General features: G+C 49.3%; 1 protein-coding gene across 1 annotated transcript in view; it reads right to left on the bottom strand.

Annotated features, from left to right (window-relative positions):
* Fat2 (FAT atypical cadherin 2) overlaps positions 1 to 15,272 on the bottom strand; it is a 118,228-nt gene that overhangs the window by 1,969 nt on the left and 100,987 nt on the right. Inside the window, exons 21-25 of the mRNA XM_033761574.1 lie at positions 13,228 to 13,373; positions 9,195 to 9,636; positions 8,659 to 8,809; positions 1,322 to 1,779; positions 1 to 379 (exon numbers count right to left, since the gene is read on the bottom strand). Coding sequence (XP_033617465.1) covers positions 1 to 379; positions 1,322 to 1,779; positions 8,659 to 8,809; positions 9,195 to 9,636; positions 13,228 to 13,373 — 1,576 coding nt within the window. The remainder of the gene's footprint in view (positions 380 to 1,321; positions 1,780 to 8,658; positions 8,810 to 9,194; positions 9,637 to 13,227; positions 13,374 to 15,272) is intronic.

A 15,272-nucleotide genomic window follows, 5' to 3' on the forward strand; every position in this document is an offset into this window, starting at 1 on the left:
CCGGCCCTGCTGAGGCGCATGCTCACCCCCTTGTAGCCCCCCTCGGCCAGGCAGGGCCCGCCGCCCTGCCGGCACTGGGAGTGGTAGTAGCTGATGGCCGTGTACTGGTTGAGGCAGGGAGCGAGCAGGCGGTCCCGGGGGCTCGGGGGCCGCGGGGGCATCAGATCTTCCAGGTTTTGGTTGCTATAGCGGGGCGGGAGGGCTGCCCGCTTGTTTTCCAGCTCCAGGGGGAAGGGGAAGCCGCCGTAGAGGCCAGTGGGCTCCGGCATCCCCGCTGAGGTTAGCTGGCGGGGCGGTGAGGTGACTTCGGAGCAGGGGTATTCCCAGCACTCCCTCCCGGAGTAGGACGGGGGCCAGACCGCAGCTCCGCCTGGGTACCCTGAAAAGGAACAGCAGGCAGGTGAGTTCAGGGTGGCCCCGGAGAAGGTTCCAGCTCCTACTCTAACAGCTTGTGTTGGTGGCACAGGCAGCAGGTGGGTGGGTGGCCCCTCTACGCACGTCCTGGGCAGCTCGGGTCCATACGGACAGTCCAGCAGGGCAAGTTCAAGATCAGAGGTTTAACCCAAAGCCGGCCTGTCTGGTACACTCTGCTGCTGATCTGAGAGTATGAGCCAAGGAGGAACGGGCGCTGCTGCTCCTCCCTGTAGATACCGGAACTCCACCCATCTCCTGAGGGAAGGAAGCCAGGCACACAGCGTGGACTGGAGATGCGATGATGGCCTCCACCATGGAAAGGGAAGACGTAAGACAGGGCTCGGGAGAGAATATCAGGAGTCCCTAGACCCGTCTGTGCTGCTAAAAGCTCGGTGGGTGAAAACAAATCACTGCATCTTTATGGACCCTTCTGGCAACTAGTGAAAATGCCTCTTGTAACTTCTGCAGACTCTGCCTGGAAAAGAGCAAGCGCTTTACAGAGTCTTTTCCTTTTTTATCAGAAATGAGGAGTGAAGTTCTGCCTCTAGCCCAGCTAAGTCTTACTCTGGGCCGCCCCACCTGCAGAGTGGGTGGCCAGTGGCTTGGCCCCTGCTGCTTTTCCTTTCCCAGCAAAGCACCCATGTGCACCCCTTTTCACACGAGGGGTTCTACTGAGACCTATGCAGGTCTCCAGGTTTCTGGCATTTAGAGGAGAGGGCCCTGGCCAGCGCGGTCGTGAGACCCAGCGCCTTCTCTAGCCATAGCAGTACGCGGGGACCTCGAAGGCACCCTGTTCCATCTCATCCCGGGGACGGGGCGGAGCGTGGCTGAGGAGCCCCTCAGTGGAGCAGACAGGCTCAGCCGCCACCCTGCCCATCGCAGAGGTGAGGTGTCTGGCTATACTGACCCATTTCCTCGCCTGACCAGGTCCTCTGGATGATGGCCTCGTGGTCAGGGTGGGAAGTGACCGCAGCTGGCGGGAGTCTGGGGGGCACACTGCAGACCACCGGCCGGTGCTTCGAGCCGGGCCCAAAAGTGACGAGTTCATTCAGAGCCGCGGCCTTGCCGGGCTCTGGCTGGTTCAAGTTGTTGCAGGAGCTGGTGCTCAAGGGGTCGAGCTCGATGGCAGACACGGCGTGGGTGTCGACACCGACACTTCTGGCCAGGAGATCTGGGTCCTCCATGGTCACGGGCTTGTGAGACTTGCAGTGGTGGCAGTAGAAGAGAAATCCGGCGGTGGTCACAATGATGAACAGAATGGCTGCTATGATGATCAGTAGCTCCTGCTGTCCCCAGTCGCCCCTCTTGATCTCAGGAGTGACGAGGCAGTGTCCTTCTGAGCAACCTATCGCTTCCATCTCACACCTGCAGGGACAGAAGTCATGAGGGGACCGAGTCATGATGCTGTCTTTTCTGGGTCTTCTCACAAAGTCTGGGATAGAGGCTTTCAGCCTTGTACCTCCCACTGTCCATCGGATGGATGGATGGACAGTTATTATGAAACACATCAACATCAGAGCTTTTTATCCTTCCCCAGGAAAGTCTGAGCTTCGGCTCTGTCACCACTCTGACCTTTAGGATGCAGCCTCTGGGTCTATCATTTTCCACTCCCGAGATCTAGGCAGTGGATATTCTCCCCACAAATGACGTTGTATTTCCAACCAACCAGACTATGGTGCTGGAGGCGTGGGGCAGACCGAGTTGTCTTCTGGCAAGAACCTCAGGATCCCAGGTACAAGTCAGTGGTTGCCTGGGGACCTGGCATCAATACTTCCTGCTGATCACCAGGATGTCACAGGAAGCCAACATGGGGCTGCACAGACCCACAGATCCGCCCTCTGGCAGAGGGTGACTGGCTCAGAAAACACACCTGAAACCCTATGACCTCTCAGATCATCTTCACTTTGGCATTTCATAGAGTAAGTCTTTTTGGAGACCTGTTTTTTTTTTGTTTTTTTTTGGTACGGGGACTGAACTCGGGTCCTCACACTTATGAGGCAGCGGCAGCACCACTGAGCTAATTCCCGGCCCGTGGCCAGGTGGATTCAGTTTTGAGGGTTACTGTATAGGGAAAGTTCCCCTACCTCACCCGAGTCTAGAAGATCTCCCACTGCCTGAAATTCTACCCACAGTTTATTCTTTTTAGCTCCTGTCAAAAATCAGTTGGCTGTGGATGTATGGATTTCAGTGTTTTCTTCTGTCCTGCTGCTCTGTATGTCTGTTTCTGTGTGTTTTATTATCATGGCTACGTAGTATGTCTTGAAATCAGGTACTGTGGTGCCTCCAGCTTGGCTCTTTTTGCTCAAGATTGTTTTAGCTACGTGGGGTCTTTTGTGCTGTACGAATTTGAGGATTTTTTTTCTGGTTCTGTGAAGAACGTCATGGGTATTCTGCAGATCACTGTGGGTAGCATGGACGTTTTAACAATATTCTTCTAGCTCACAAGCATGGGCGGTCTTGCCACCTTCTGCTGTCTTTCTCCAGTGTCCTGTAAGTTGCTGTAGCACTCTGTCACTTCCCCTAGTTATTACTCCCCCGCCCCACCCCTCTTCCCCCCGTTGTGACTGGGATTGCTTTCACAATTTTTTCTCAGCAAATTGATCGCTGTACAAAAGCTACTTATTTTTGGATATCGCTTTTGTATCCTGCGACTTTACTGAATTTATCAGTTCTGAGAGTCTCTTGGTGAAGTCTAGTTCTTATTTATTTATGCATTTATTTTTCAGTACCAGGGATTGAACTCAGGGCTTTATACTTGCGAGGCAGGCATGGTGCCACTGAGCTAAATCCCCGGCCTAAGTCTAGTTTTTTCTATATATAGGATCATAATCTTTTGATCTCTGATAGCAAAAAAAAAAAACCAAAAACAAACAAAAAAAAATCATAATCTGCAAAAGGATAACCGACATCTTTTTCTATTTGTATGTCTTTTACTCCTTTCTGTTGTTTTTCTGGTTGAATTTTCTAGTATTAAATGAAAGCAGTGAAAGTGGGAGTCCTTGACTTCATGTTATTAGAGGAAATGTTTCAGTGTTTCTCCATTTAATATAACATTGGCTTTGGGTTTGTCATATATAGCCTTTACTGTGTTGAAAAATATTCTGCTAGGGCCAGGTGTGGTGGCGCATGCCTGCAGTCCCAGCACTCAGGAGGCTGAGGCAGGAGGATTGCTTTGAGTTTGAGACCAGCCTGGGCTAGTGAGTTCCAGGTCAGGTGCAACTACATAGTGAGACCCTGTCTCAAACAAACAAACAAGCAAAATACTCTGCTACTTAATGTTCAGTGCTTTTATTGTAAAGGGATGTTAAATTTTATGAAATACTTGTTCTACATTTACTGAGATTGTGTGATTTTTGTTCTTCATTCTACTTATGTGGTGTATTAAATGTACTGATTTGTACACATTGAACCATGCATGCACCTGTGAAATAGAAATAGATCACGATACATGTTCTTGTCCATGTGCTCTTGAATTCCATTTCTTTCTTCATCATGGACACTCTATTATTATTTTTAATTCTTATGTTTTGCTGAGTCTTGTAAGGTTTTGGTAGGAGGATGATGCTGGCTTTGTAGAATGAGGCCCTCAATTCCATGGAGTAGTGTAAGAAACACTGCTGTTAGTTCTTTAAGTAGTTGTAAAATTTAGCGGTGAAGCCGTTTGGCCCTGGGGTGTTCTTTGTTGAAAGATTTGTTATTACTGATTTAATGTCATTACTTGTCAGTAGTCTATTGAAGTTTTTTTTTTTTTAATCCTTCTGGTTCAACTTTTGTAGGTCATACGTGTCTAGAAATTTGTCTATTTCCTTCTAGATTTTCCAATGTGTTAGCATACAGTTTATCAAAATAACCTGTAATGATTCCTTGTATTTCTGTAGGATCAGTTGTAATGTCTCCTATTTCAGCTCTAGTTTATCTGGATTCTCTCTGCCTATCTTTTGGTTAGTCTAGTTAAAGGTTTGTCAGTTTGCCTTATCTATTCAAAGAACCAACTCTGTTTCATTGATGACATGTAATGTTCTAGACACTATTTCATTTATTTCTGCTCTTCACTTTTTTTCTTCACTCATTTTGGGTATGGTTTGTTCTTGCTTTTCCAAGACTTTGAGATGCATCATTAGGTTATTTTAAATCTTGCTATTTTAAATTTTAAAAATCTTTCTATTTTAAAATAGTCACTTACTGTATAAACTTTCAATACTGCTTTTGTTGAAACCACCCCCACACAGGTTTTGCTGTGTTGTATTTCCATTTTCATTGGTTTCAAGGAATTTTTAAGTTTCTCTTCGGATTTCTTCAGTGGCCTACTGTTCATTCAAAAGTGTATTATTCATTCTCATGTAAAACTTACAAAGTTTCTCTTGCTGTGCATTTCTAGCATCATCCCATCATGATCAGAAAAAACAGAATGATTTCAATTACTTTGAATTTGGTAAGACTGGTTTGGTGGTCCAACTTATGGCCTGTTCTGTAGAAAGTTCCATGTGCTAATAAAAAGAGTGTGTATGCTGCAGCTGTTGGGCGAATCTTCTATAAAGGTCTAGATGCAGCTGATCTCTGAAGTTTCTTTTTTCTTTTTTTGAGAGGGTCTCACTGCTAATAAAAAGAGTGTGTATGCTGCAGCTGTTGGGCGAATCTTCTATAAAGGTCTAGATGCAGCTGATCTCTGAAGTTTCTTTTTTCTTTTTTTGAGACAGGGTCTCACTATGTAGTTGAGACTGACCTGGAACTCACTATGTAGCCCAGGCTGGTCTTGAACTCACAGTGATCCTCCTGCCTCAGCCTCCCAAGTGCTGGGATTACTGATGTGCATCACCACGCCTGGCAACTCTGAAGGTTCTTTGTTGACATTTTGTCTGCATTATTTATCCATTGGTGAAAGTGGGATATTAAAGTTCCCTTTTACTATATTGGGGATTATCTTTCCTTTTAGGTCTAACAGTGTTTCTTTTATAAAATTAGGTGCCATGTTATTAGGTACATATAGTTTTATAATCACTATATCTTCTTTAAAAAAAATACTGAGGATTGAACCCAGGGCCTTCATGCAGAGGTATGTACCCAGCCCTTTTGAATTTATTTTTGAGACAGGGTCTGGACAAACTGCTAAGTGCCCAGGCTGGGCTTGAACTTGCCGTCCTCTTGCCCTGGCCTCCCAGAGTGCTGGGATCACAGGTGTGCACCACCACACCTGGCCCATTGTGTCTTGTTGATGAATTGATCCCTTGATCATTATATAGGGACCTTCTTTGTCTCCACACAGTTTTTGATTTAAAGTCTATTTTGTCAGGTGTAAATATAGTTATTCCTGTTTGTTTCCAGATTCCATTTGGTTGGAATATTACTTTGTATCCTTTCATTCTAGCTCTGTGTCTTTACTCATGAGGTGCGTTTCCTGTAGGCAGCATATCGGGTCTTGTTTTTAATCCATGCAGTCTGTATCTTTTAGCTGGAGAAGTAAAACCACTTGCATTCAGAATCATTAGTGAAGCATACAGGTATGTGCCTGTCATTTTATTACTCATCTTCTGGTTGTTTTGAATATTTTTTGCTTGACTTTCTCTTATTTATCATTTGATGGTTTGCTGTATTGATACTGTTCCTCATTTTCCTCTCTCCTCTTACAGTGGGACTTCCACTGTCACATACGATTGTGATAGTGGTTATCTTCCTTCTACTTCTGAGTGTAGGACTCTTTTAAACATCTTTTGTAAGGCTGTTTTGGTTCTGAATTTCCTTAGTTTTTGCTTATCTTGGAAGATCTTTGTTTCTCCTTCAATCTGAAGGGTGGATTCTGCAATGTATAATAATCTTGATTCAACAGTTATTTTCTTTTGGAATTTGAATTAATATTGCATTCCGTGCCCTCCTGGCTTGTACGATTCCTACAGAGAAATGAGTCTAACGGGTCTGCACTTAAATGTGACTTGGCTTTTCTGTTGCAGATATTTAAATTCTTATCCTATACTTTTGACAGTTTAACTAATGTTATGATCAGAAACTTTTCTGATCATGTTGATTTGGTTTCTGAATGCCTCGTGCACCTACACACCATGTCTTTCCCAGAGTGGGGAAGTTTTCTGCCACAGTTTTAATGGATAGTTTTTCTATGCCTTTAACCTTTATTTTTCCCCCTTTACATATGCTCATGGTGAGGTGAACATTTGATCTTTTAGGGGTGTCCAAATATCTTGTATATTCTCCATTATTTTTTATTTCTGTTTGAATGGGATATTGCAAAACACCTTTCTTCAAGCCACAGAATTCTTCCACTTGCCCTAGTGCATCGTTGAGGCTTTTAACTGAATTTTTATCTGACTTATAAACCTCTTCACTTACAAGATCTCTGATTGGCTCCTTTTCACACTGTCTCTTTGTTCGTTTATACCTTATACTGTTTTACTAATTTCATTTAACTGTTTATGTATTTTGGGGGGATTCAATGAGCTTTTTACTTTGGGGGGGTACTGGAGATCGAACTTGGGTCCTTGCACTTGCAAGGCAGGCGCCAGGACCACGGAGCCAAATCCCAAGTCCCTCAGTGAGATTTTTACTAATCATCTTAAAAAGTCTTTGAGGCATTTCACTCACTTTGCTATTTCTGGAATCTGTTACTAGAGTTATAAACTTCAGGAGGTATCACATTGGTGTTTTTTTAAAGTCTATGTTGAGTTTTGCATATTTGGTGCAGTAGACATCTCTACCACCGTACAGGACAGCCTTCCTGGTACGTGGCTGTCCTGGGGATCACTTTATGCAGTGCTGAGTTTATTTCAGGTGCTTTGGGGGAGAGTGAGGGCAGGGATCAGAGCCCCCCTCTAGGGTGCTCACACTCAAGTCTTGCCAGCAATGTGTGACCAGACAAGGTATGGGGCACTCAGAACTGCAGTGGCAGCAAAAGCTCTATTATTCCTCTCTGCCGCCACTGTGGCCACGCCTGCCTAAGGACAAGGTAGAGACTGGGTGCTTTTCTCCCCTGATTTTTTTTCAGTGTCAGTGCCTGCCAGGGATCAAAAGAGAGTAGGGCACAGCTTGGGGGTGGAAATTTTCATCTCAGCTGAGGCACTGGCAGGACGGAGAGAAAGAGAGGAATGCGGCTGGCTTTGGGAAAGTTTCTCTCCAGTTCTTCTTGGGCTTTGTTTCCGGGGCGGGACTAGAGCCAGGCCCCCTGGGCATTGCTCAAAGCCCCTCACCTGGCATGCCTCTTTGGAGACTGTTTCTGCTCAGCTGTGCACAGCACCAGGACAGCAGTGCCCCCAGTCCTGACCCAGGTGAGACCAGTCAGCGGCCGCACCACTGCCCAACTCCCCAGTTTTTGTCAGCGGCAACCCCCCGCCCCGCTCCATATCACAATACCTGCTCCCCATTGGGTAGCACGCTCGGTGGGTTTCCGTCACACTCACTCTACCAAGCCATGTCTGGCTCGTGAGGCAGCCCCCACCGAGAGCCAGGGCAGCAGACAGCGTGGGCTCCCAGAGATGGGCACAGGCGTGGGCTGCTGACCTCGGTGGGAAATGAGTCACCGAGAAAAAGGAGTCAGCTCAGCAGCAAGTAGGGCAACCTCGGGCAAAGCCTTTGTCTCTCGATTTCCCTGCACCGTGGGTGGACAACATCTCCATCTCGTACACAGGCTGATAGCAAGGAGGGCCCTTGTTAAAAATAAAATCCAGGCCCTTTCTTGGAGAGTTTTTAGTGAGTCTACACGGGATCTGGGAAACTGTTTTTCTCACGTCTCTCTCATGACTTTTTAAAGGATCTTAAGTTTGGGAGCTACAGGACTGCCTTACTGCCCAAATCTCTTTCCCTCACCACTCCCACTGCCAGCATGGTGGGAGGTACAGCCAGCCTGCGGTGGGTCTGATCGGGCAGCACCTGCACCAAGCAGATGTATTTTCTGCTTTCGGGAAAGTTACAGAGCTGAGCTAGCACCACCTCGTATTCTCAGATCTCAGCAAAGATCAGAACTAAGGAGCTGGTGCAGAGTATACGTTCCTGGGCCACGCATCTGACTCAGTGGATTCAAAATAGGGATTGGGAAATGTCTTTTGGAGCACCTCCATCCTCCCAAGGTGTTTTCATACGGGTGGTCAGAGGAGAGGGGCAGAGCCTCCAGGCCCTGTCTCTGCAGCTCGCGGACCCTGGACTCCCAGGGGCATCTCTAGGGGTCAGAGTGTAAAGGTCATTCCCTAATAGTGCCGCACCCAGAGTGAAGAGCCAGGGGGAGGTGGCCTCTCCTGTACTCACCTGTCTCCTACGTGAGGATGTGGGCAGGTACAGGAGGCTCCTTCAGAAGTGGAGATGCAAGCGCCCCCTTCCGGGCAGGGGGTGGAAGTACAGTTCCCTCTGTGTTCACAATGCTTCCCAGAGAAAGGCGGGGGACACTTGCACACGTAACCTGGGAGACAGAGCAGGAGGGTGAAGGGTCACCGGCCACGCAGTCAGATGGGACCGCAGGCACGTGTGCAAACCACATGCCCGCGTTCCCCTTTAATCATTAACTTACAGAGCCGCCTCTGGCTGAACACCAGTGGTGCCCGCTAAGGAAGAATACTGGGTCTCTGGCCTTACACTACCTAGAGGCACGGAGAGAAAACAGGAATCTAAAGAGTAGCAAGGGACAGAATACAGCAATAATAATAGTAATCTACATTTCCAGTTAGTCACTGATGTAAGGGTCTTTGTGTTTTAGCTCGTTCGATCCCGACTCGGTCTAGAAGTCAGGTATCTGACATCGGGTGCCATTACCGTCCTCACAGGGGCTGCGCGCTCGCAGCTCTTACCTTCGCCGTGGGTCTGTGAGCACCTCCCACCGTTGAGGCAGGGGTTCTGGCTGCAGGGGTGACCGTGCAGACAGCACTGGCTCAGGGCCCGTCTCTCCAGGAAGCCTGCTGTCTTCCTGCCATGGACCAGCAGCTCCAGCCTCTCTCCGTTGACCACAACAGCATCCAGGCAGCCCTCAAAGCCCTGGGAAACGTTGGAGGAAGAACGCGAGAGGACGAGCCCGCCCAGCACGAGGTCTCTCTCGGGCCTGCGAGCCCGGCACGTGTGCGGGACAACGAGGGAGACGTTGCCTGTGCTGTCGACCGACAGGTGAAGGAAAGTCTCCGTCTCCTGCACCAGGATGGAGTGCCACTCCTGGTCATTCACCCGGCGCTGCGAGGAAAGGTTTCCAGAGAAGCCCCCGGGACAGTGGTGCTCCAGCCGGGGCACTCCGCGGGCCAGCTGCGGAGAAAACCCAGACAGCCATCAGCAGAGCCAGGAGGTGCTCGCAAACCTGCTGATGGGCTTCCAGTGCAAAGATTGTTGCTTCATGGGTAGGAGGGGTCTCGTGGGGTCATGTTCAAGCCGCTCCAGACCCTGCGTTTGTGGGACACAAAACCCTCGAAGTCTCGTTTGGCTTCACACACTGCACGGGTGGGAATGAGAGAGTCATTTCCGTTCACAGACGAGGAAACTGAGGCCCGGAGCTGTCTTACTAAGTGTGAGCCTGTGGTTTGGATTCTTCATGGCCCTGACCTGTGTTCTACGCTTGTCAGCAATGGCATTGAGTGGTTCAGAACAGCTCCCTCCCTCTCCCACGTCTTTATTAATTTTTTATTTTGTCTTTCTTTCTTTTTGGTACCGGGATCAAACTTGGGACCTTGTGCTTGCGAGGCAGGTGGTGGAACCACTGAGCTATATCCCCGGCCTTCTACTTCCTTATTCAGTCATTTATGAGCTGTTGAGGTGGGGCTCCATGACCTTTCAGAGGGAAAACTGTATTCATTCTAAGACAGGATTTACCTGCTTTGTCTTTGTTTTCTCACAAGTATACAGTGGAGTTTTCCAGATGGATGTAATATTTATATTAACATGTAATGGGTTTCTCATTATGTTTAAAGCAGGTGGGAAATAAATATTTAAAACTACCAACCATGTTGACAGCTACAACCCCTATAAGCAAAACTTCCCTGAGATCCTCAGCAATTTTTAAGAATGTTCAAAGTCTTGAAATGAAAAAGAGAACTTCTCTGGCTGAGAACATTTTTGTCCCAAGAAGTAGGCAGGCATGCCCGTGGCCGAATGCTTTTCTGCTCACTTTGGGCTAGGCAGTTTCCTTTGGGTAAAATTTAAAGATCTAACCAACTGTTTCCTAGAAGTTTCCCACTTTCCCATCACCTTTTCAATTTCTGTCTGGTTGGATACTAACTGTACCTTCATATTTAAAAAAGGAAACAATATTATTATCTGAGGATCGGTTCATGTCTGGCTGAGTCAGGAGCGCCGCACCCATCTCTCCTGAGAAAACTCTGAGGCCTATTAGGGCTGCAATAATCCGCCCCCTCGGGTTGTAGAGAGCTGACCTTAGACAGATAAACTGTTCCTCTCCAAAACCTCTAAAGTCCTGACTGCATTCGCCTCAGCCCCTAAAGCACACAATCCAAAAACCAACATGTGGCCAATAACAATGTGCCGAGTATCCTGACTCCACCTCCGCCTTACCCTATAGAAGCCTGTGCATTTGCTGAATAAAGCAGAAATGTTCCAGAAACCTCCCCGGAGTCTGTGTGGTGATTCTGCGCCTTGCCCTCCTAGTCCAGGCCCCCTGAACCCTGTTCCACGAGTGGGCTCGCGGGTGAAAACAATGATCGCTTTCCATTAAGAAAAGAGAGTAACAAAAATGAATGCAACTCAGAACATTGCAATTACATCATCCGGGAGCACAAATCTGTTCATCTTACCGTCTCTCACCTCACTGTGGCCTGCCTTCTCCTTATCCAGTTTAAAAACTATAATCAGCCATTCTAAGCACACTTTTCTGTACTCTGGACTTCCTGTATCTTGTTCACTTCCTAGAACTCACTTGTTGAACTCTGGTAAAATCCAGCTTTTCCTTGGTCTACAGACATGGAACGGAACATGGTTGGAGGAAAAACACTCACACAGTCTTGCCTTCTGGCCACCCTTTAATTTCATGGCCAGGAGTCTCAAGTGAGCCTCTTCCTCAGACCCAGGGGCACTCAGCAGCCAATCACCCAGCCGACCGCTGCTTCCTCATGATTCCTGTTCTGCACTTGGCTTCCTGCAGAGGATACTTGGGCGTTACTGCTTGCTAATTTTCTCTCTCGTTGGAGCCTCCTTTTCACCCAGCCTCTTTCATACTGCTGTGTCTCAAGGATTAATCTTTGGTCTAAACTCTTTCAGGCTGTCCTTGAGGGTGATCTAATCCAGTCTCGTGATTTTCAGTAATTTGACTGTGGGGAAAATGCCCAGGCCTCCACCCTCAGCCTCGGCCTCACCCCCCAGACGGCTTTGTCCACATCCACCCGGAGGTCTAGTGCGCATCTCAGACACAGGGGCTCAAACCGAGCCGCTCACGCCCCACAGCCCGCCTCGCCATTTCCTTCCCCTGCTCCGTGGGGAGCAACTCCATCCTTCGAGTTGCTCAGGCCAACATTTCACTGCTCGTGTTGTCTCCTACCCTTCATTCCATCCACAGAGCAATGCTGTCCGCTTTACCTGAGAAATCTTCCCAGAACCTGACCCTTCTCCAGCTCCTCCGCCACCACTCTGGTCTCCATGGTATCTCCATGACCCCTGAGAGCCTTGAGCGCTCCCGGGCGGGACTTTTGGAAAGTGACTGGATCCCTGGGGCTCAGAGAGGACTTGCCTTAGGAGGTGGGGTCTGGGGTGTGACAGAAAGGGTGTGTTTGCCTCCCCCGCCCCTCTGCATGCCACCCTGTGTGGGAGCCGCTGACCACGCGTGGTCCGAAACTTCTACACACGGTGACCCAAATTAAACCTCTCCTCTGGGCCGCAGGTATAGTTTCCCAGCCTGACGAAAGTGACCAAAACAATCCCTTTACCGTATGTGAGATTATTTGATTTGCTGCTCAAAACCTTCTCATACCCTCCACTGTGTTCATTATAAAACCTGTAGTCCTTACACGGCCTCTAAGACCTTTCTAGATGTGTCCCCATCCCATACCTCCCGACCTCAAAGCCTGTGGCTACTGCCCCCTGGCTCCCTTCTCTGGCACCATGGAGAACTCTGTGCTGTTCCTTAAACATGCTGATGATCTCCCTTGCTCTTCTGTCTGATCCTCACGGATGTCAGCTAGTTCCCTTCCACTCTCTTCACACCACCACCACAGGTGCAGCTGCCCTCACCCCATCCCTCTTAACCTTTTCTGCCCCTCCTCTGCCTGCCGGGCTCACCACATCCCAACTCTTCTACGCACCTCGTGCACCTCGCTCTGAGAGAATGAAAGCTCTATCAGACCAGAGTGGAGCTCCTGGAACACCACCGGTCACGCTGCCATATAGGTGCCCAGCAAATGTGTTGGGAGAATTAACATCTCACCACCTGCAAGTCAGCTTTCTCGGCTCAGGTGGGAGATGGGCACATGTGATCGCTTGTATTGAAATCATGCCGGCAAGCTGAGACTTCCCGTGGGAACTGATTACAGGTCCCGAAAAGCTACGGAAAGGAAATTTACTTTTCCTCCCTTGACTTCATGCTGGTTTTGTCACCTGGAGCATTCCCAGCTCTTGGAGAGCACTGGCCTTTGCCTGTTCCTCAACAAAGGCAGGCACAGCACCAGGGTTGGTGGCTGCCGATCTCTCTACCTTCCAAGGCTCTGACCCCACAGAGCCACAGCCCCACCCTGGGACGTAAGTGCACTGTGGTCCTGCTGCGCTGGGTGGCCCCACCACCCCTGCCAGTGATGTAGGGTTTCTTTGCCAGGAATTCGCTTCTTGGGCACCCTCGTGCCTCCGTCCTGTCCCCAGCCGGGGGTGCCCCGGGCCGTCTCCCGGGTTGGAGTGCCTTACCTTCAGGGAAATCGGGGCTGTCTCATTGGTGAACAGGAGGACCGCGTGTGGCTGGAGTGTTCTCAGGTGCAAACGGATGTGCCAGTAATGCCCTGCTGCGGGTCTGTACCGCACGGAGCTCTGACCTGAGAACCTTGCGGCCGTACCTGCAAAAGCCACCAGAGGAGTCAGTACAGTGAGTACAGTGGTCCCGCCGAGCCTGTGGACTGATGTTGTCTCGTTCGGCCTTGGCTGGTCCGCATTTCACACTGGGAGGGGCGACGTGTCCCAGGCTGCACAGCTAAACAGGGCCATCTGTGCCTCTGCACATCTGTCCCCGCCCCAGGGACCACTGCCTTCGGGGCTGGCTTATGGATCGGGACTCCTGAGCCCAAATCAGAACAAAGCAAGACTCAAGCCAGAAATAGAACCAAGTGCCTGTGTGGAAATCAAAATTTTGAGCGCACAGCCTCCATGACACAGTCTCTCACGTCACTTGGAGGAGACAACTCCGAGGATTCTGTATGTGGGTGTGATGTCCAGGGCACTGGTGTCTTCACCTTGGCCTTGTATCAGTAGGACTGGAGTCATGTGGTAAGCACTGCCCAAATGAAATGTCACCCAGAGTTCCCAGACACTCCATGATCAATGAAGGGGGTTAGTGACAGACTGGGGGGCCCAGCATCCTCCACCCTCTCTCAGCAACCGCTAAAGCACAACTGCATTGTAAAGGATCTCAGAATTCACCCACCCTGTAGTTTCTTAAGTGTACTGGACCCCGGGACACTTTTATGCAGATACCTTTAGGGATAGCAGAATACTGTGTTAGATTAAATGCTGCCCTCCAGAAATGAGTTCAGCCATCAAATCCCTAAAAACCCAGTGTAAATGAGCCTGCCCGTTGCAGGGGACAGGATGAACGGTGCAGGCTCCAGATATCTGGGTAAGAAGACCTGCTGGGGAGAGCGAGTGAAGGCCTAAGAGACGGAAGGAAGAACAGCCTCAGGTTGCAGGGGTCCAGCGTCCACAGGTTCTACCACGCCGGAAGCCTAGATCTCCGTGCCTCTGCTTGGAATGGCCGGCCTCACAGGCTTCCCTGTGTGGGATGCTGAAGATGAGCAGGGCGTTCTAGGGAGCTGTTTATAATACAGAAGCCCGGGCTCTTCCTGTACAGGGTCTGATGCCCTGGTTCCGGGCGCTGCCTGGAAATCTTGGTGTTAAACATCGCCCCACCATATATATGTGCCTGGAAGGAAGCCCGAGGGAGGCTTCAGGATGTGGGTCGTACTGATTCAGAGCTGGGTGCTGGTTACACAGGTCTGTCCAGTTTATGAAAACGACTGAGGTTCACACTCACGACACATGGCTCGATTTTCTGAAACATCAGGTGCTTGCTGATTTCATTAAAATAGATTTCACATTTCATTAAAACAAGATTTTGAAAACCCTCTCCCCAAGTGATTCCACTGGTCATTGAGCCTGTCTAGGACTTACCAAGGTGCTGCCCTTGGATCACCTGCTTAAAATTAAATGCCAGCTGCAGGACTCACCCGAGATCATCTTTAGAAAAAGAATGTGGAGGCTAGAGCCATGAGCAGGCATCTTTAAAGACCAGGTGAATTTGCAGTGTGGGACTCTAGAATCTCTGCTGTCTGATGCCAGTGGTCAAAAGATGCCTTTTGCCTTTCCCTGAAGCGGGCCTCAGGGCAGGAGACAGAAGAGATCTCTTCCTCACCACTCCTTAGCCCCCCTAGCCTAAGGCCAACAGCCCTTGGAGAAAGCTCCAAAATCTGGGAAGGGATTTCCAGGATGCAAACTGGGTGGATCTGCAGAGAATAGGCCTGGCTGGCAGAGGGGGATGGTGAGCTGACGGTGGTGTCACTGCTTTTGCCAAGGAGGAGCTGCTCTAGAGCACTCCTTCTAACATCAAGGGTCATCGGTGAGTCTCGGTCAGAAAACGGTTCGTGAAGAGTTGCAGCTCAGAGAACATAATCAGCACCCACATAACCTAGCCTCGTAAAGGCCATCCAGTGGCAGGCAAAGCAAAAAGCTCCCCCCTTTTTTTT

The sequence above is a fragment of the Fukomys damarensis genome, unplaced genomic scaffold, assembly GCF_012274545.1.
Source record: "Fukomys damarensis isolate Sample0158 unplaced genomic scaffold, DMR_v1.0_HiC HiC_scaffold_9, whole genome shotgun sequence".
NCBI lineage: Eukaryota > Metazoa > Chordata > Mammalia > Rodentia > Bathyergidae > Fukomys > Fukomys damarensis.